At 47.3% G+C, this 21,852-nt stretch overlaps 1 protein-coding gene and 1 long non-coding RNA gene across 10 annotated transcripts in view; one reads left to right on the top strand and one right to left on the bottom strand.

Moving 5' to 3' along the window:
- Positions 1-253: 253 nt before the first annotated feature.
- On the top strand, positions 254-1,412 carry LOC122380065. Its single transcript, XR_006256275.1, has 2 exons — positions 254-633; positions 924-1,412. It is a non-coding gene; the product is annotated as an uncharacterized LOC122380065 (long non-coding RNA).
- A 462-nt stretch (positions 1,413-1,874) lies between these two features.
- Positions 1,875-21,852, bottom strand: part of LOC122380066 (TBC1 domain family member 9-like) — a 98,023-nt gene continuing 78,045 nt past the window's right edge. For all 9 annotated transcript variants that reach the window (XM_043362852.1, XM_043362851.1, XM_043362853.1 and 6 more), the window contains 7 exons: positions 12,496-12,612; positions 12,016-12,108; positions 6,913-7,072; positions 6,542-6,691; positions 5,088-5,231; positions 4,052-4,248; positions 1,875-3,739 (listed from right to left, as the gene is read on the bottom strand). In XM_043362852.1, coding sequence (XP_043218787.1) covers positions 3,386-3,739; positions 4,052-4,248; positions 5,088-5,231; positions 6,542-6,691; positions 6,913-7,072; positions 12,016-12,108; positions 12,496-12,612 — 1,215 coding nt within the window. In that variant the 3' untranslated portion in view covers positions 1,875-3,385. The remainder of the gene's footprint in view (positions 3,740-4,051; positions 4,249-5,087; positions 5,232-6,541; positions 6,692-6,912; positions 7,073-12,015; positions 12,109-12,495; positions 12,613-21,852) is intronic.

The following is a 21,852-nucleotide window of genomic DNA, read 5'->3' on the forward strand; positions in this document are numbered from 1 at the left end:
CTCTCTCTCTCTCTCTCTCTCTCTCTCTCTCTCTCTGTCTCTCTCTCTCTCTCTGTCTCTCTCTCTCTCTCTCTCTCTCTCTCTCTCTGTCTCTCTCTCTGTCTCTGTCTCTGTCTCTGTCTCTGTCTCTGTCTCTCTGTCTCTCTCTCTCTCTCTCTCTCTCTCTCTCTCTCTCTCTCTCTCTCTCTCTCTCTCTCTCTCTCTCTCTCTCAACAGCCGCTGAAACGTCATCTTCGGTGAGTTCGTCCACAACCACCGAACGAAAGCAACTGTTTACAACTCGACAAACATCTTCAACGCAACAATCGACGTCAGCAACGTCTTCTGCGACTAAGTCACCAGCAACGACATCATCCACTATCAGGACTCCATCAACGTCTAGTGCTACTAAGTCACCATCCACGACATCATCCACTATCAGGACTCCATCTACAACTACGTCTACCGCTACTAAGTCAGCAACGTCGACCACAACGTCACCGGCTGCTAGGGCGCCAGCCTCTACCACAACGACAACTGCTGCCAAGATGACATCTTCGACCACAACGTCATCTACCACTAAGACAACATCCAAGACCACGTCCGCTGCTACTAAGGCACCCACCAAGACCACAACAAAGCCCAGCAAGACGGGTAAGTCAGCGCTTTTGCTCCGCACGTTTCATAACCGGGCTAGGTGTTAGGTATAGTTCGAGTATGAAATATGAGAGAGGGTAGGTAGTGAGTGCCAGTAAAGGTAACAGATGTAAAATAGAAAATAAGAGTAAATGTGAGCAAAACAACTACCCGCAGTGCGTTGTGGTTTGAGCAAAATCATCAACCGATATATTGAGGCATAGACCTCTGTACATAGGTACCTATACCCCGGTCTATGAATGAGCGATTGTGGAGACTGTTTTCTGATGACGCCGTCCTTTTTTCAGTCGTATGTTCAGAAGGAGTTGAGTTTATGATCGACGAAACCGACTGCACTAAGTACTACCAATGTTCCAACGGCAAGCCCGTGTCCATGTCTTGCTCGTCGCCTCTCGTGTGGAATGACCAAATCAATAGCTGCGACTACATCTCCGATGTCCCGAGATGCCGCTGAAGCCGGGAGCTGGAGAGAAGAGGGCACGCGTCAAAAGACCTGTGTATTTTATTTGCGGTTGTTGCGCTACAAACGCTGAACTAAATACGCACGCCTCTGGCAAGGTTGGGTGACATATCAGTGTTAGTGTTGGTGTGTTATTTCATTTGCGCTTTAATTCCAAAAATCGGCGTGTGCACATTTTTGACCGTACGAAAGGAAAAGAAACTTGTAATTTTGCCTCCGTTTTAACGTTCAACGCGTAAAAGCCTGGATGCTTAATGTTTCACCTTTGTTGTGTAAATGTATCTTGTTCGGCGCCAAATAAATCCTGTTAAAATATTACATGGTCACCAACCTGTGGTCGTCCTGCAGCGCACAGCTGCCGTCTTGCTGCGTCGAGGAGGTCGACAGTGCAGCTAGAGCGGTCTTAGCAATCGTGGGAGACATGCGAAGTTTGATGGCGTCTCAGTAAACCGTACCTACATCTAATTCATTGAGTGAAGACATCAATAAAAGGGTACAAGACATACTAAAACATTACAGCGTAATAACCTACAACAGGTCTTTATGCCAAATTGAATTATCATTTAAAATCAATACACTTCTGTAGGATTGGGTGTCACGTCGTTTCAACTGTCTACCTTCAATTCAATTGTTCAATAACTACCTGTCAATCAGCTCGCCTAAGGTAACGTTTTTATGTGTAGTGATATGGAATCTAGCCAATGGAATCTATTCACAAAATATACGCCACTGAGCTGTTCCTTGCTCCGATACCACTGTATCACAAATGTTTCTCAAGTAGGTATACATAATATTTATTACAGGCCATAAGACGTAGCACCGGACCAGGCGCGCCAAACGGACACTAAACTGCACTGTTCAGCGTTAAACAAATAAAACACCCTCGCCAGTAATTCAACTTTGGCACCGCTGCCGAAACGTACACACGCGACTCGCGAGCGCAGACACACACACGTTCATACAAACACGCAGACACGGTCGCGGTTGAACCCTCCCACAAACACACATACATAGAGAGTTGAGCCAGTAACAAGGTATGCCCGTTGGCACAGCGGAGTCCCTTGCAAGATGTGAACCCAACTGACGGTCCAGCCCAGCCGCCTTAGGCAGGCGGCTCACAGTGGTCCTACACAGACCCAGACCTCTGGCAAACAAGACCACCAGACCCGACCACGAGACCAGACCGACCGCAGGCAGACCAAGGAAGAAACAGCAGCACCACAGTAATATTTGACACCGCTTCAAGCGTCGCCCGAATCGGGTGTATCGGTGGCGTTATATAAGATCTCTCGCACATAATCCTGATTTAACAAACAGCACTGGTAAAGCTCACAACCATGGTTCGGAGTTCGTCTGGACGAGAGCGAAGCGTTGTTACAGGCACAAAGCGGACGATAGAGCCGAAACCAGCGCGGGGTACATCGACTTCCAGCAGTAGTTGACAGACTGTATTTAATACAAACACCCCCGCGGCAGACTGACGTGATTTAAAACATAGCCTCTCCGCAATGCAGAGCGATCGTTCGATCGAGCATTTCGTTCAAAGCCCCGTACCATAACGGCCGAAATTCGGCAGCAGGTCTTACTGTTCCCACCACGTCCGTCGCACGACAGCACACAGACGCGTCTTAGATAGAGAAGGCACAACGCAACCCCGCTACGTAAAATTCGCATCTACACACAGCCTTAGTAGTACCTTGCCACGCGCTCCGATAAACCTTCCAAGCCTGCGCTCAATGTAAAACAGTGCTTAAAGCCGCGACTGAACCCCCAGCTCGACCCCAAACGCTGCGCTGCACGCGCAGCATGTAGTTGTGTGTGCACATCGAAACAATACGCAGCCAGAAGCGCAGCCGCCAATTGGCACAAACACACTGGAATGCAGGACCGACCCCTCGTGTACGTTGATAGACCGTAGGTAGATACGATAAATAGGTCCCCGTTGTGCCTCATTTACAACAAAAACACACGATAGGCATACACTCCCCGTTCAATGCTATGCGGGTCTCCACAAAGCCCTACACGACCCCTCCCCGTACGGAGCTGGTTGTTACGTATATAGGTCGTGGTTTGTGCTTGTCACGGCTTACCGGCTGCTTTGAGGAAAGCTAACAGGCGAGTCCAAACCAGCCTCGAGCATCAGTCGAGTCCTGTACTGGCCGAGTAGTGGCTATCAAGAGACGACCGATCCCGGCTGGTAGTCCTCACAAGACACCGTACCGAGCAGGTATAATTCATTAGCCACTTCCGACGCACGTTGACTTCGCTCGCTCACTGCAGATCTAACCCTCAGAGTAGCCCACTCGCCTCGTTTGGCGACGTACCAAAACTGAGAGACGTCTGCCGGTTCAGTCGTACACTACGCAGACTCATCACCGCAGCCTTCACGTCGGAGCGTTTCTCGAAGAAAGCCACTAGCATTGGCTCTGTAACCACTGATGCAACAAACTGCTCGAGCGAGACGGCCCAGTCGGCGTCGGTGGGAGCCTCCGGAGGCTCGGTGGCCTCCTCCTGGTCCTCCAGGACGGAGTTGGGAGGAGGAGGACGGTCGGAGGAGTCCTCCGACCGGCGCTCGTCGCCTGTCGACTCCGACAGCGCCTCCGAGAGTAGTGACATGTCTGTAACGCCGGCCACGGGCACAGCCTGGCGGCGAACGGTAACACACGGTCACAACAGTGTCTCGGCGGCCCTATAGATCGGTTCGATGATAGACCGCTACCTAATTGTTTACTGGAATTTAGGTGCAGAGCTCTGCACACTTCGACACGATACATGTTTCAGCTCACTTCTCATCTTCTGTATGATACAATACTAGATTAGAATACCTTTCAGCAAGACAGCAGTACTGACTTGGTAGAAAAAGTGAGCGACAACAGAATACGAGCGATATCATGAGTCAATACAAGTATATGGGTGCAGCAGATGCCACTATAGGTTTGTGGGTTAGACTCTCACCTCTGGCGTCGACTCTGGTCGGGCCGCCGCACCGCCACTAACAGTGCTCGCAGTGGCAGCACCGGTGGTAGCGTCAGTGTCGGCCGCTGAGACGCCTGAAGCGGAGTCGGCGGAGGCGGCGGCAGCGGCGATTGATGACGCCGACCGCTCCCGCTGGAACTTCTTACCGACCTCCCCTATCTGCAGCAGCAGCGTACCTTCAAAAGGAAAGGCCATTTCAAATGGGGTTTTGTTTCAGTGTTTTGCAAAGAAAATTAAGTTGATCGGTAGCAGATTTCGGTACGCCGGAAATATGCGTACAAAAATATTCAATATTCATGTTTATATATTGCTGAAACTGTACATACGCGAACTTCCAAACGTGGTTACGCCAAAATCACTTGTCAGTTGTGTTACCGTCAAAATCAACATAAATTTATAAACGACAGTCCTTAAAATCTACAACATAGTGCTTTTGGTTTTGATAGTAAGCCAAAGAGTAAGTCGAGCACTCGTATGTATACTCCCTCAAAAATACTCAAGGCAACATGATAAATGCACATCAGCTACGCCACAACACTTCCTCGGTACATTAATGAAGCACTGCCATGACATTTGAAAATGGCGTCGAAATGGTCTCCCATTTATTTCAGCCTGCAAATAAGTGTCAGACAACACTGAAGAGACTGGGACGGCGATACCTGATCGTAAACAAGCCATAACTTATACAGAGTTGACATTCAAGACTACCTGCCGCTATCATACTCTTCCTGCACCCAAGGCCGAGGTAATGTATTCACAAGGACCTAGCGGGCATGGGGAGGGCTGGAAGCGATTTAGGGTTAATGATAGCGCGAAGCAAGGTGGCTTCCTCGCACACAGGACTCATGCTAGTTATTTGGACTGACAGGGAAGCCATTACAACACGCTGACCGCCCTAACAGTGACACCCATGGCCAGGACAGTAATGACACGTCCGTGACAGCACCCAATGACTGGTGATGACAGTGATGCCGACAGTGTGAAAACGACTACATACGCCAGTAAATCCACTCACCAACATGCGCTATGGCGTGGAATATCTCCGGCTGAGACTGCTCCTCGCTGAACATGTCGTACAGGGTGCGCCACATGTAGATGAATTGCTTCTGGTTCATCAGCGGCACCCGGGGCCCCTCCTCCGTACCGGCACCGCTGACTCCTGGGGAATGGGGAGCAATATGAGACAGTGATGACCACGAAATCAGCCAAATGAAGCAGTGCAGTTCGAGTCAGTGATACCAAAGCTGGCCTGAATGGTGTCAATGGTTTCATCGCATATTTCTTGTTTGTTTCTTGTGTGCGGCCTTATCTATTCGGGTTCGACACTTTTTTCACAGTTTTCGGAACACAGTTTTCACAGTTTCACGGAAACACAGTTTTGCGGAGCATCTTTAGCGTGTTTTGAGGAGTTTTCGCATTACATTTCCATCCATCCTGGCATGCGTTTGTGGATAAATTTATAAATATACTAAAATAAACACAGAGCTCTTCTGCAATAAACGCCAAAATCCACCGATGTTTTTGACCAAAGCTAAGGTTTGACTAAACATACAGGAGCATTTACGGCGTACAGTTGAAGCCTAAAGAGCAGACGTATAAATCAACAAAATAAATGATCCCTTTGGACTCTAAAGCTATGTAATGAACTGTAATTAACAGAGGAAATAACATATTCAAAGATATGACTGTTGCCTTGGCCATGCCACAATTTGGAGTCCAGTGCAGTGCGGTTAAAGGCAAAGGCCATTGCACGACGTACGATCCACTAATAGCAGCGAAAAATGGACCACAGTGTGCTGCTCCGTTACAGTATAAACAAACGCTAGGTAACAGTATGATTTAAGGCCATTTGTACTGAATATTTAATGGGTTTCCTGCAACTACGTCCGAGGGAAAATGTATGTATTCAAATGTATTTTACTGAAATCACACGTTTCCTGCAACCAAGTCCGAAGAGGTGGCACTTTTTCACCTCAGCGGGCGTACCAAGTAATATTGGGTGTGTGGGGAGGGTTTCATATGCCTACCTTTGAATGAGTCTTTGCATTGCTTCTACTAAGCCGGTCTCATGAGTCATGATGCATCATGATACCAGCTCCACGAACCTTGAATGCCGGCGATTCCGTTCCGTCTCGGCCTATAAATCTAACCCTCTCATTCTGTATCGGGCCTTTGATCTCCGTCTCTTGCCTCCCTCCGCCGTCTTGTGCCCACCACAAGACGGGTAGCCAACTCCGTTCGTTACCAGTCATTCTCCGTCCCATCGCTTCCCATCGTCCCATGCCTTCGTGCCTCCCCTATCCCGTCCCTCGTCCCATGTCTCCCTTCCCATCCAGCCTCTTGTCTCAAGTCTCCCTTCCTTTGCCTTTCCTTATCCCATCCCTCTTCCTTTTCCCTCTCTCTCTCTCTCTCTCTCTCTCTCTCTCTCTCTCTCTCTCTCTCTCTCTCTCTCTCCTTTCCCCTGCTCACCAGAGGTAAAGCTGGTGCCACTGACGGTTCGAGACCGGTGTCCGTCTGCCAGCAGTAGCTCTCGCAGCTCCGACAGGCTCAGAGAGGCCGGCTCCGGTGCGCTCAGAGCGTCAAAGTACTCGCACGCCTCCGAGGCTACCTCAGTGTTGTCTGCAGGGAATGAATGTAGAAGGACGTTATTTCAATAATACGGTGTTGGAGCGAAAACTGTCATACTCGTAGAAGTATGACAGTTAAAGCGAAAACCGAGGAAGAACTGTGCAGCTGACTAAAGTAACTCTGTGATAATGAATGATAATGATGTAATGAATGAATGACGGTAAAGTAACCCTGCCCTGCGCAGCTCCCTGGTCCTCTCGCCAGCGCCTCACCGGAGAGGGGCGAGTCCATCTCGAACTGGTCGAGCAGCGGCGGCAGGTGGAGACAGTAGAAGAGCCGCAGTCGGGTGGGCAGGTCGCTGCGGGTCAGCAGACCCAGTAGCCAGGAGAGCTGCCGCAGGTCCAGCTGACCCTCGCCGCTGCTGTCCATCAGCTGCAGGCGCGGGGGGAGAGGTTGGCACACGAGCGTACACATACTGATACAGAACGCATAGGTATGCAGTCCCATACAGGACAACATAAAGACCCCAGCAGCAGACCCACACACAAGGCAATAATGCATGACACATACAATTATAAGTCCCAGATACACAGATAGAAGCAGACAGACGATTGTGTCGCACTGACATTGCCAATAAAATGGTGGTGAATTTGGCATAGACACGTGCGGGCTTTCCTGCCCCTGTCGGTGTCGATCCTTATGAAGGAATGTGTACCTGGACTTACAGGGTGTCCCATAAGTTCGTTCTCACCTTATATTTGCATGTAAAACAGAGTACATTGCGTTTTGATATGTTTATAACCCCTCAATGTGCTCCCCATTTCATAGGCAAACACATGAATACATGCTGCGACATGCCAACCGGCATGCTTGGCAGCATAGCAGGCTTGAAGTTAGCCCAGACTGACTTGGCATGCGCCGTGAGCTCCTCAATGCTGGAACACCGCTTCGCTTCGATGAGCCTCGATTTCAATATTCCCAACACATTTTTATGAAATTGGGATCCGATGAGTTGGCTGGGATGTGATCTTACCACACACGCCTATCACAGTCTCCTGGCACTGCTTCTAAACTTTGCTTGACCTGTGCACTGATGCACTGTCTTGCTTGAAGATGGGCCTACGACCTCCCGGATGCCATTTTCTCCTAAAAAAATGTGGTCATACTTGCGGTTCAAGTTAAGCTAGAAAGCTGAAACTCCTACTAGATCTTCTTGGAGAAGCATTCTGCGTCCAAGACTGTTTCTGGAGTATCAATCGCAACGTGATCAGTGTCTGGACGCATATTACCCCACATTACCGTGACCCTGGCCTTTTGCATAGGAATAAAGCGGGATGACATAAAAGCTTTTTCCGTCGCCCATATGGGACCGTTTTGGGGTTTGGACCGGTGTTTTATCTCGAGCACGGACTAGGTAGCCCAGATGACCACATTGATGTCATCGGCCCTCCAGTTTTTTTAGCCTCAGGCATAACGAAACGCATGTTTGGCCATTTTAAGACGTTTTTGACTGTTTTGAGCCCTCCGGTAAGTAGAGCTTAAGTCACCTTGAGTTAGGTACCCCGAAATGATACTCTTAGACAGCTGGCAATGCATCCTGAAAAGCCTGTTTACCAACTTTCTAACGCTAAGACCTTTTTGACGGCCATTTTGGCGCCACACAGTTTTGGCCACATGGCTCACTCGTGAAAGCTGACAAAAAAGAGCATAAACTTGCAGCGATTGACTCCCGACAAATCATCGGCGTCACTTGTTGACTGTGCGTCCAGTTAGCGACAGACATTGGCTACATACTGGATGGCCTCAATCACCCTCAACCGTCGTGAATGGCCCAGTGCGGACTAAATACCGAGACGTTCCCGTATCGGAGACCTCTATGTTGCGGCGTAAGCGGTCTCCACAGGAAGTGAACTCTCTGGCAAAAATATTTTATCTAGACGAATTAGTTACCGTGGAGCACATTCACAGTTGCCATGGCAACCCCAAAAGCTCAGTTACAAAATAAATTAAGCGTGGCTTTAAATAAGAGAGCCTCTAAAAGAAAAATTTAGGTGAGAAGGAACTTATGGGACACCCTGTAGTACAATGACAGAGTCAGACTCGGAATCAGTAATTACGAGCGAGCGAGCGCAGCGAGCGAAGCGAAGTCTTTTCTATATAACGGAAAAAATCTCAGTATGAGCGGCCCGGCCCGGCCCGGTCCGGCCTGTAACGCTTTTGAGAGGCTTATATCTCAGCAACCGCTGGACCGATTGGCCTGCGGTCTTTTTTGCTGGGTAGCTCCATCCCTTCTACCCCGTAATTGACTACTTTTGATCCATCTCAGTGACCGTCGTGGCACGTGCCACGTGAAAAGTCAAGGGTGTTCAAGCACTTTTGCAAAAATAGTGATTTTGAGAGGCCCATATCTCAGCAGCGGCTTGAGCGATTGTCTTGCTTTTTATAGGGTAGCCGCATCCCTTCTACCAAAGGTCGGATACTCTTGATCTATGTGAGTGACCCCCACTGCACGTGCAAAATACAAAAAGAAGAGGTGCCAAATTTGTTCCCATTTCAGTAACTCGGTAATTACTGGGGCGATTTCGCTGAAACTTGGCATACAGGTAGGCACCCACCAGGCAATGCATTCCCATGTGTTGCGGTTAGGGTGCTACCGCACGTGCGCACGTGCAGGGGGCGCTTCCAGATCTCGAGAACGGCTGGGCCGATTGCGCTCAAATTTGGTACACGGTTGGGGACCGGTTAGTAGGGTGCCGTGCAAAAGTCATTTTGGACCCCGTTTGCACGTGCGCACGTGCAGAATGCCGCTTCCAGATCTCAGGAACGGCTGGGCCGATTGCGTTCAAATTTGGCACACCGCTAGCGACCGGTTAGAAGGGTGCTTTGCACAAGTCCGTTGGAAGTACCCTCTCGCCCTTCTGCACGTGCAGGGCTCACTATCTCGCTCGCTCGTTCTTCGCCCAAAAGGCGTTTTACTGGTATAATATAACACACGTCACTGAATAAATCAACAAACGAACACTTGATGATAAAGTTAGGGCAACAGAACACTGCTACAAATGACTATAAAAGGAAAGTTGCTGATACAAAGACCAATCACCAAAGCATATTGATCTTTAAAGTTTTAAAGGTAGTGTGCCACCTTTGAAAGATTTCCCATTTTATTTTTCCTAGGATAAGAAGCTTCTGTTTTTACTTAATATCGCAAAGAAAATCAAAAATGGGCCTGGAATAGTGCCTTTTTCGCCTAAAAGTTTATCGGTTTTTCGATATGTATAACAACTGTAGTGGGCTGACCCGCAAACAGGCGTCGGCAACAATCGCGAATGCGGCGCACATGTGACAATAAGCAAAGGTCATTATAGAGTTACGACGTACGGGAATGAGTTATCAGCTGTCTAATCGTAGACAACACAATGTCGAGCCTTAAACTGTAAGCCTGTATTGGTATTGTTTCTTTTATTTGGCTGTCGAACATTATTTATGGTTTGAAATATGATTTTATGTAAAATAATTGATATGAAAAAGCCGTCTCTTAAGTTATGACCCCATTTCTTCACACGCAAGTGGCAGAAATGACAATGATCAGCTGACGCATTTTTCTTGGCCGAAGTCAGAGCGCACGGCCCGACGCACCACCACCGCACCACAAAGTATGAGCAGAAGCCGCTCCCAAAGCCAGGGCCCCGGTAACGTGAGGTAGCCGAGTCGGGGCAGCGTGCGCTGACCCAAGCCGGGGCCGCAGCTTTGGGCGCGGTCTACCGCATCCCCGAGGGCAGCCCCGGGCTATCACATGACACCGGGAGGACGCGCGGCCCCGGCTTGGGTCAGCGCACGCTGCCCCGACTCGGCTACCTCACGTTACCGGGGCCCTGGCTTTGGGCGCGGTCTACCGCACCACCTAACAGGCGTGTTCGAAACCGCAGGAGATGATGATGAACGGGTTTATCGAAACTTGATTGGATGAGCATATCGGTAATAGCGATTTCAGTGTGTGCATTTATTGTTCATAGTGGTGTGAAATGTGGTTGGGGTACGACCGACAACCCGTCGGGGCGAATTTCGCACTGGGGTACTCAAAATTTGAAGAATTTAAGACGTTTCCATGAGTTTTGAAGGTATGGATAAGTTCTAAAAATCCTGTTCTCCTTATCTGGGCCATTAACTCCATACGGTCCAGGAAAGCTGGCACACAACCTTTAACCCTACATTTCGGCCAACGGAACATAATGTATGCATGGAAATAACAAAATACCGTAACAGTGCACAATACATAATTGCGTTGGTTGGTTGGTTGCACAAAGTGGCTCGAGTTGCAATATGCGATTGTAGTCTGTGGTTCAGTGCCTTTGATTCCATCAAGATACCCAATCATAAAGTACCTAAACTGAAAGCTGTTGGTCATTCCACATCGATGAAGTGCGTGCCAAATGAGGTCTATTTCATAAAATCCGCGCACCACTAGGACAGTTTTTTTTTTTTGGGTACGCGAGGCTAGTGTTGAACACCGTATTTACTCATAATCATGCCAAATAATGAAATAGTCAATGAAGCCACGCGTAAGCCGATGAAATAATTGACAGTTTAATGCATTAATAACACCGACGTCACAGTGACTACACGGTAGGAGTAAATGTCACACTATACAGTAGGAGCAAATGTCATACGACGCGAAGCGCTTCTGTTAATCCATATACCATCGACGCCTTAAGTATCAATGCTACCTAGACCACTCAACCAGCGACTTTCCCGGACCCAGCGCTCCTCGATGTAAATCAAAGTCCAGCCATTGTATGGACATTTACACAACAGCACTTTAGATTACAACCAGTGGAACGCACTATCGTCCTGAAACTGGCGCAACAGGGCCATATACAGCCCGCCCGCCACAACGACCAGGCGCCTTTCAGCGAAGAAAGTGGACAGGGCTGGGACCTAGCGTACTCGCAAACTTTGTTTTCAGATAGTTGGGTTGAGTCAACATAACCCAGTCTGTCTGCAAGTGGGTATGGTTATTATTACTTCTGTTTGATTTGAACTTGTTCGGGAAGGCACGTCGTTAGCAATAAAAAGTTTTGCGCGTATACAGCCGCCGCCAACAATCCGCCTCATTCACTAGCATTAGCCAGTCAACAGCGCTGCTTTTAAGCGTAGACCACTCCCCTGAACATCTATTGAAGCTCCGAAATTCACATCGCCTATTGACATCCCTTTGCATTAGAGAAGCATCCATGCCTCAATCGTCCGACTCTGACTTATGTGAGCAGGTCACCTTGTAAGCCAGGCCCAGCCCGATATCGTTGAGGTCCCTCCAATGCCGCTCAAGAGCCAGAGGGGAAAACAACAACAGTCCGGGCGTATAAAACATTACCCACCTTGAAGGCCCGGGAGGCGATGTAGTCTGCCATCGTGCCTCCGCTCCAGTTGGACAGCTTGTGGAAGAGCGTGTGGAACAGCGGGTAGTCCACCTGGATACAGAATGAGGGGGAGGTTGGGGTCAGCCGTCAGAGTCTGATCGGTCTAGTCTGGTTACGATCGATCACAGCTTTGAGCGCTGTCTCCACAAACACTATCACTTGGTCCATTGTAAAATCCACAGCATTTCCTCATCAGGCTTCGTTTCATCTGGGACCTTAAAGTGTGGGGAACATTTATTTCGTTAAAATCTTTGAAAACTTGTATTATGTGCCCTGCGGGAAAATAAAATTATGATATAATCAATGCGTGAATTGATTTTAGCCTTTCACAGTAGAAGTGTCAATCGAGTTTATGGCACATTCGTGGTTTCCTTGTAAACATGTTGGATAGTGAACAGTACACCCCCCCACACGTTCTTGCAGCTTGCTTGCAGTTACCTTGTATAGTTGGTAGTGATGGGGCGTGCTGTCGGGCTTTTCGCTAGGGTCCGGAGCCCCGCCGCGTCCATAGGACTGTACCGTTAGGTACTCCTCCTTGATGTAGAGGAACAGGTCCTGTCGAAAACAAATCCAGCCGTCATAACCTCCTCGGCGCTGGGCAATACGTCCCAACACACGGTCGAGCTATAATACGATTGTGAGTGCTATAACCGGGTCGAATATTACTCTGTTTACCATCATGTATGCACGACCGAACCCTGTCACTTATTGGAATGGTAGCAAAAATACGACTCGTTGCACCGACGTGATTGCAGAGCGGTGTAGAGTACGGGTAATGACTTTATAACGAGCCTAATGTCTAGAAAAACAGGCTGAAACGATAGCCGGGACGAAACTTCATGCGTAAACACCATTCGCCATACAGGGAAGTTTATCACCGAACACTATCGGAAATTCATAAACAAATCCGCATTAAAACACTTCATGTAGGGATAATCCGTCACAATTTTTTGCAAAACGCATTTGCTTTACAAGCGACTCTGAGGTAAACATTCTACTGCGATGTGTTGGGTTAACATGTGAATGTCCAGTCTCTGCTACCGAAGGTTCTGCCACTCTGCCACGAGCTGTCCAGTACCGGCTCTGACATAACATAATCGTCCTGTCAGAGACTTGGCTCCGACCGTCCGTGCCGAGCCGGCTGATTGTTTTTCCCGGCTACCAGCTGGCGAGAGCGGACAGAGGGGACGGACGCGGCTACGGTGGAGTGGCAGTGCTAGCACGGGATGGATATCAACTGAACGTACTGCCAAAACCCGCGGCCCCTTCTGCGTCATCCAAACTCGAGTCGCTCTGGGTTCAGGTGCAGGTGGGGCGTAATAGAAACATTCTTATCTGTTCACCGTTCCGTGCTTCTATCCTCAGGATACAGAAATACTTCTCCTCCACGCCTCAACCGCACTCCGGGCTGGACAGGCACCTTTATCTCATGCGGGCTGCTCCCTTGGAGCGGCTCCGCTGCTCCCGAGGGAGCGCACCCCGTAGCCGGGTGCAGAGAGTGCTTGGGGGGCTGGTCGGCCTGTCCATTTGGACGGGCTCAGCCCCGGCGACTCTCTAGGGTGTCTGCCCAGACCAATGTCTCCCCCTAATTCCTATCATCCTTCCGGCTCTGCAATGGTCTTGTCAGACCGAAAGGGCCTAACCCAACAAAACAAAAAAAAAATCTTATCTGTTCCCTGTACCGGCCGCCGTCCGGCACCGGAGCCCAGCTGACCGCCGATCTTGATGATTTTGACGCCCAGATCGAACACTTCCTATCACGCCATCGCGGATCTGTGATTTTGGCTGGTGACATGAACTGTGATATGCGGCACGTGCAAGCTGGCACCAGTGGTGCGCAGCTGTCCCGGCTGATAGAAAAGTACGACCTTAAGCAAGTCATCTCGTCTGCTACATTTCCCAGATCTGGGTCTATCCTCGACGTGGTTATTACTAACAGAGGAACCGCTGTAACTCGCCACGGTGTCAAGCACTGTGATTTCAGTCCGCACATGTTTACTCGCGCGTTGTTTCAGTACAGCAGATGTCGCCCTACTCCAATGTCTACGAGTAGGCGTAGCTGGCGACAGATTGACTACGATGCCCTGAGGACCGATCTGTGTGCGGTTGATTGGTAGCCCGTGTTTGACACTGACGATGTCGCTCGTCAGCATGACTATTTCATACATTGTCTACTGCGCACACTCGAGGTCCACGCGCCCCTTCGCCGCTTCAGAATCAGGAACCCGGACGCGCCGCCCGTGTCAGACGGAACCCGCCGTATCATGGCCCGCCGGCGGGCTGCGCTACGCCAGGGAGACGAGACGGCGCACCGCGAACTGAACCGCCAGGCGCGTGCGGCGATCCAGCGCGACTCGAGGGAGGACGTCAGACGCCGGATCTCTGAGGCGGGACGATCGGCCATGTTCCGTTGCGTGCGGGGCATTAGAAGCGGAAAGGCCGCCGGCCACAAACTACCGGATGTGGCCCCTGACGCCTTGAATGCGTTTTTTACGGAGATCGGTGTGAAAACGGCCCAATCTGTTACTGTCGCGCGTCCCCCCGATTTCCGTGAGCTGCCTGTTCGACTCCCCCGTGTCTCCACCGCTCAGTTCCGTGTGAGACCTGTCACTATGGGAGAGTTGCGTGCTACGGTACTGTGCATGAACGGCAGCGGGGCGTGTGATGCAGACGGGATTACGATGAAGTTTTTGAAATCCTGCTTTGACGCGATAGCACATGTGATTCTTTGCGTAATTAACACTAGTTTGGTCACCAGTACAGTACCTACGCCGTGGAAGCTCTCCGTGATACAGCCCATTTACAAGTCAGTCGGTGCTCTCACCGACCCATCTTGTTTTCCCCCTATATCGCTTGTGCCCTGTCTCTCAAAGATCATAGAACGGCTAGTTCACGAACAGTTGTACTCTTTCTTCGTCAACAACTGCCTTCTTGCTTCCGCCCAACATGGCTTTCGCCGAAACTATTCTACCGAAGGGTGCGTATTATTTAGGCCAGGGTTCATAATGTCCAGGGCACAATGTGTCCAGTGCTCGAATTGGCCAGTGCCTTGAATTGGCCAGTGTTCACATTGTCCAGGGATTACATGGTCCAAAAGTGGCCAACTGGCTGCAGATAGGGTAAATTCAAAGAGGCCAGGGTTCATAATGTCCAGGGCACGATGCGTCCAGTGTTCAAAATGGCCAGGGTTCATAATGTCCCGGGCACGATGTGTCCAGTGTTCGAAATGGCCAGGGTTCATAATGTCCAGGGCACGATGTGTCCAGTGTTCAAAATGGCCAGTGCCTTGAATGGGCCAGAGTTCATAGTGTCCAGGGATTACATAGTCAACCCAACCCAACCAAACCTAACCTAACCTAACCTAACCTAACCTAACCTAACCTAACCTAATCTAACCTAACCTAACCTAACCTAACCTAACCTAACCTAACCTAACCTAACCTAAGGTAATGATGTTTGCCTACCAGGGATAAGGAAATAGTTTCTCGCATGAATAGATTGCAAGCAATAGTAAATCAAATATTTTTAGGTTAAGTGGCTATGCATCAGGCTTCAGGCCTTCGGCCTGAAGCCATATACATAACCACTTAACCTAAAAATATTTGATTTACTATTGCCTGTAATCTCTCCTAAGGCATTGCCTTCGGCACTGCACTGCTTTGCATTGAGCTGATTCCGTGTTTTTTACATAATGACGTCACTTTCAGTGACTATGTAATCCCTGGACATTATGAACTCTGGCCCATTCAAGGCACTGGCCATTTTGAACACTCGACACATCGTGCCCTGGACATTATGAACCCTGGCCATTTCGAATACTGGACCCATCGTGTCCTGGACATTATGAACCCTGGCCATTTTGAACACTGGACACATCGTGCCCTGGACATTATGAACCCTGGCCTCTTTGAATATACCCTATCTGCAGCCAGTTGGCCACATTTGGACCATGCAATCCCTGGACATTATGAACTCTGGCCCATTCAAGGCACTGGCCATTTTGACACTGGGCATAGCGTACCCTGGACATTATGAACCCTGGCCAGAATGAATGCTCCCCTCTACCGAAACGGCACTTATTCAAATTACCGATCGCATCCATCAGGCCATGGATCAGGGTCATATCTGTCTTCTTGTCTTGTAAGACCTGAGTAAATGTTTTGATGTTGTGAATCACGCCAAACTGCTTCAAAAACTTGAACTTTATGGAGTGAACACTGAGTGGTTCCAAAGTTACCTTTCGGATCATTGTCAATACGTTCGGATGAGCTCGCCACAGAACGAACAGGTGACCTCCAAACCGATGAGAAACCCGATTGGAGTGTACCAAGGTACCTCGCTCGGACCTTTGTTGTACACCGTGTATTCGAACGACATCAGTTTGTACGTAGAGAGCGAGGTGACCATCGTTCAATACGCTGATGATACTCAGCTCCTCGTTACGGGCAGAAAAAGTGACATCGCATCACTGGTTCATCGCATGGAGTATGCACTAAACACCCTGCATCGCTGGTTTATGCAAAATTCCTTGAAACTGAACTCCAGCAAGACGCAGCTTATAGTTTTGGGTACGCGCCAAATGTTACGAGGTGTTCCGCCTGTTACCCTTACCGTGAGCGGCAGTACCATCCACGAGAGTGATCGCGTCAAAAACTTGGGCGTGGTGATGGACCGCACGCTGTCTTACGAGTACCATATAGTTAGATCAGCTTGTCGGACGATGCACTGGTCTTCTTATAGGTCTTAGTCATGCAGTGTGGCCAAATCCATTTTGCGTTTGGGGGAGGATGTAGAAAAAAAAGCCGCCAGAGGATGTAACTATTTTTTTGAAAAATGGTCTACTGATTTTTTTTAAGTTCTAATTTTCATAGAAAAGATGGGAAATGGCCTTACTAACATTCAGCACTGATGTATCTTTGAAGAAAGCACTTCAGTGATACATATGTAGAAATAGCAATCCTTTTTCAGACAATCGTTTAATAGGAACAACTTCAACGGCCACTGGTCATTTGCCAACCACCACCTTCCCGATGCTGATTCTCCTTACTCTATTCCAGGCATATTCCTCATCCATTCCTGAAAGAAGATCACGAGCCTTCAAATTTCCAAGCACTCCTGTCATCATCGTGAGCCTACGAATCCATCAAGATCCCTACTGCCAGATGACCTCGGACACCGACGTCTGCTCCCCGAAGATACAGCTGCGCATACTGCATACCTATTCACGTTTTATAAAATGTAAATGCATAGTGCTGTGTTTAATAGGTTACTCTCGAATCAATCGAATTAATCGACTATACGACCATTTCTGAATCAGTTATTGTATCAACATTGCATCAGTATAAGAATCAGAATTGCATCGATTATGAGAACTAAGAAAAGTTATCTCTAATATAAAATGTTGACCGATATGGCCAGTGGCCAGTACAACTCCCGATGTCATCCTCGACATTAATGTCCTAGTGCATATCCCAGAATCCAACCGCAACTGTGATCTTGGGTTCAATGTGTGCGATGAATTTACTCATTATTGTGTGTAGTAACGGCAACTGAGGGGAAAATAAAATGCAATAAGGTACCGAAACGTCCATATCGCCGATCTTTTTTGGGCTGGGTAACACTGAACTAGAAGAGTTGGTCGAACGGATGAGATGAGCACATTTTGTCACCGTTATATCGCTGGCCAGATCGCAAATCCATATCCAGACGAGACAACATATGTCGACGAGCTGCACCAACTAAGGTGATGAGTCCGCACCAGCCCGACGGACTCTAACAGAGCTAACAGAGCTGGAAAAACACACCTACATCTAGCAAGACCTAGAGCTATTACTGAATAGGTCATAAAATATTTACCAGCCTATCACACTTTTTTAGGGGAAAACACCATAGCCGGTCATTTCGACGCGTTTTTTCCAAACCCTGATCTTCTTCCCGTGAATTGCCCGGAAGCACGAAAAATCCCATTTAAAAAGTCTAATCAATTATTCGATCCTGATCAAGTATCAAGCATGTGAGCTTGTGCTGACATTGCTTGATCTGCTGAGACAGACAAACTTCAGAAAACCGAGTCACTGTATTTTCTAAAGCTTTTTTCAACCTGTCGGAAATTTACGGGAGAACAGATATGGAGTTTGAAGGAAAAAACACGGCGATTTATTCCCTGCTCAACCTGTTGTGGGTCTCATAGTTCACCCTATCATTTCCTTTTCCTAGCACAACAGGGTATGTGCTCAGTCTCACACCGAAGTTCACGATACCATGTTGGTTGGGCACAAAAAAATCGTACCACACGACAGTGGATCAGCTGTGCTGTACAACACACCAGCGTCTAGTTGAGTGCATTCACGCCGACATCTCATCGAGATAGTCATGCTTTGCAGGTAAGGAGCCGGTTCACAAATCAGTCACACGAGTCACGAATGGTGGTATGACTGACTGGGGCCAATTCATCAACCAGTTCGATTATGAGTCTGAACGCATAGTGCACGGTGCGTCTTGGTTGTTTCGTTTTGGACGTCTGCCAGTAGGTGGCTCTGTAAACACCATAACCTACTCAATAGATGTCGCCATAATGTACTATGCAGTTGTTGTGAAGTTGAAAAGATTTCATAATGTATATTGCTCAGTATTTTCCTCATAAATTAAAACACCCCTCACCTAGGTACCACTGCAATTATAAGTAGTGTTTTGCAATGAATAAGTGCCTAGTTATGTTGAATTAGAAATGTAGATCGCTTTAAATTTACACACAGCTCCAAATCCCTGAAATGATTAGGTACCTACTTCCCATCTGAATCAGATCAGGCTTCAGAATGAAGCAGTTCAATACATCATCATAGTTCAAATGGTGTTTGCAAATGCCAGAATGCATTTTCTTCATAAAGATTTTTCACACACTAAAGCAATGATTGATGTAATGAAATCTGCATACCCATCACATCTGCCTTCACATTAACATTTCATCAAATGTCCAATATTAACAGATCACCCCTCAATATAAGAAATCTTTAGTAAATGTGAATATGAAGTCCAGTGAATATTTTGAACATAACCTAACCTGATCTAACCTTACCTAGCTACCTACCAACCTAAAACTTTCAACCTGGCTGTCCCAACTCAAAACCTATTACCTACAACCTACGGCCCACAACCTATCTACACATAAACCAAATTTTATCATACCAGATACCTAACACACACACACATATATATATATATATATATATATATATATATATATATATATATATATATATATATAAATATATATAGCAATCTGTAAGAATCTGGCCAGATGCCTACATTTCTTTCAGTCAGAATGCACAGAGTAGATGGGTGGTAACTGGTAATGAAAAATCTTTGAAACTAGAGGGTTTTTACTAGCAATGACAATGTCATTGCTGAGGTGCTAATCCCAAATATTAATAATTAACTTAACGGAACCAGCCAACATCACTGGAAATTTCTTCTGAGTTCTGATTGTTGGTGTTTTTAGGTAATATGTATTTTTGAAGTATATGAATGTATCAAATCAGGAAAAATAACAGATGCACACAAATGAAATTTTAACTGATGCCTTATATATTTGTGAATGAGCTCAACATCCAGGTTCGGTTGCGGATTCCTGATGATGGCAAGAGCTAAAGGCTCGAAATGCTGAGAAACGTTCTTACCTGAGGCTGTGTTCCTGTTCCATGCTTCTCCAAAGCAATCTCAGTCTACGCTCTCCACCTACAAATAACAAACGTGCATGCATAGACCAACATCATCCCAACTTTAATCGAGATCTTTCCAGGATCAAGGTCTTAGGTCCCTGAACCTTATTGACTAATAGCTTGCAAGTATTGCTATCAGTTCTATTACGCTTCTATCAAATACTGAAATAAGGCAACAAGGCCACAACACAACACAACACCGCTTGTCTATTCAACTTAATTTCTCGAATCGTTTGTATGGAGCAAATGTTTCGGTTTTCCTCGTCTACAAAATATTGTACAAGATTATCAACCTCGACGCACCTGTCGAACTTCGCGGCCTCCGTATTACGTCACACGATTTCAGAGATTTTCGGCAGAAAAACTTCCGACATCCCTAAAACAGCGGCTCACGAAAGCCAGCCAAACGTGAAAATTAAGACAATACAGCCGGTAAAATGATGATAATATTGTAGGGAAATCAATGGAGCATGATATATGTGAATACCAAATCATAAAAATGGTTTTTCACAGTTTGGCGAAGAGTTGAAGTTAGGGGTTGTTAGGGGTAGAATTTCGCCAAAACAGGCGAAGGATGTCATTATATTTGAACATGTCAAAATAGAGTATTGTGGGCTTAATATCAGTTTTGATGCATAGGTGGGCATAATTCATCAATTTTCTTTCACTTTGTATAACATTTAGCTCGTAAAATGAGCCTGGGAATTAACAATTTCATTTCTTCAGAAGCCATTTTTTCCGCAAAATCAGCGGATTTTTCGCATGAAAATGACGAAAGTTTACTGGGCTCAAAAACAAGCATTTCGCAAATTTTCCAAGAAAATGACCGCGTATGCAATGTATTATTTCATTTTCTTTCGCATTATCTCATTTTCTCGTCTTGGTTTGGTCGACTAGCGGTGCTGTCGTCATTATAAGTTAGGGGTTGTTAGGGGGAAAATAACGACTTCCTTCGGGATTTTGACTTCCCGATAACGACTTCCTTTTTGGCCACCGGTGACGTCACAGGCTAAACAAAGCACGCCAGGGCGGTGGTGCATGATGTATGAAGAGTCAACAGGGGATTATTGTGTCTTTGATGGCCTTGAATCTCGAACGACTGCTTGTGTTGTGGACGCTGTGGATGCATTGGTGTTGTGTCCGAGGGGTTTGTGCTTATCCTGATTTTCAGTGGTTGTGTTTGAGCTTAGTTTTGCTTTTATTCTTTGCGATCAATTGATAACTATTGTAGGTATATTAATCCGAGTCTGGTCCAAGGCGATATGCTGTATCTGCGCTGGGTGAGCATCGATTGAAATTGAAATTGAAATAGCCTAGTTGTTTGTACAATTCAATTTGTGATTTCCTTACCAAACCTGTGCATGTTGTTTGGTAGGTACAAACTCAGCTCCAAAAGTCAAGACACTGGAATATAATGCAGTTTTTATTTTGTCACAATCACATCCATGCAGCATCAGCATGCTGATTTCAACTGCTAATGCCATGCTGTCTCGGTCTTGCATTTGTCTTCTTCCATACGTCTTGCAGTTGCTTCATACATACCTCAACCTATATTTTATATCAATATTGCCAGAACATAAGAATATGAATATTGCTTAACATTGTATATGCCTAATTCAAATTGGCGCTCATTGAGACAGAGGTATTTTATGACCTAGCAAGAACTTGCCAAACACATTGATGCTTGCAGAACAGTATGATATATTTAAGTGAAAAAGTCGTGAGGATGTCTTTTTCCCAATTTTTAGGATGTCATTATCCTTTTCATTAGGGGAGGATTTCCCCACAACATTGCCAATTTGGCCACACTGTTAAGTCATGCCAGATATAGACTACCGAAAGAGACTCTCATCACTATTGTCAACGCATTGGTTCTGTCAACCGTGAGATATTGTATCAGTGTCTATGGTACTGCGGTCGCCAAAAACATGTCTCGTATTCAAAAGGTAATTAACTTCGGTGCACGAGTTATCACGGGGCGGCGCAAGCATGACTGCGTGAGTGACGCACTCAGAACTCTCACCTGGCTCCCGGCTCGTGAACTGGTGACCTACCACACTCTGTGCCTACTCAAGCG

This window comes from Amphibalanus amphitrite, unplaced genomic scaffold, assembly GCF_019059575.1.
Source record: "Amphibalanus amphitrite isolate SeventyFive unplaced genomic scaffold, NRLGWU_Aamphi_draft 000090F_arrow, whole genome shotgun sequence".
Classification (NCBI taxonomy): domain Eukaryota; kingdom Metazoa; phylum Arthropoda; class Thecostraca; order Balanomorpha; family Balanidae; genus Amphibalanus; species Amphibalanus amphitrite.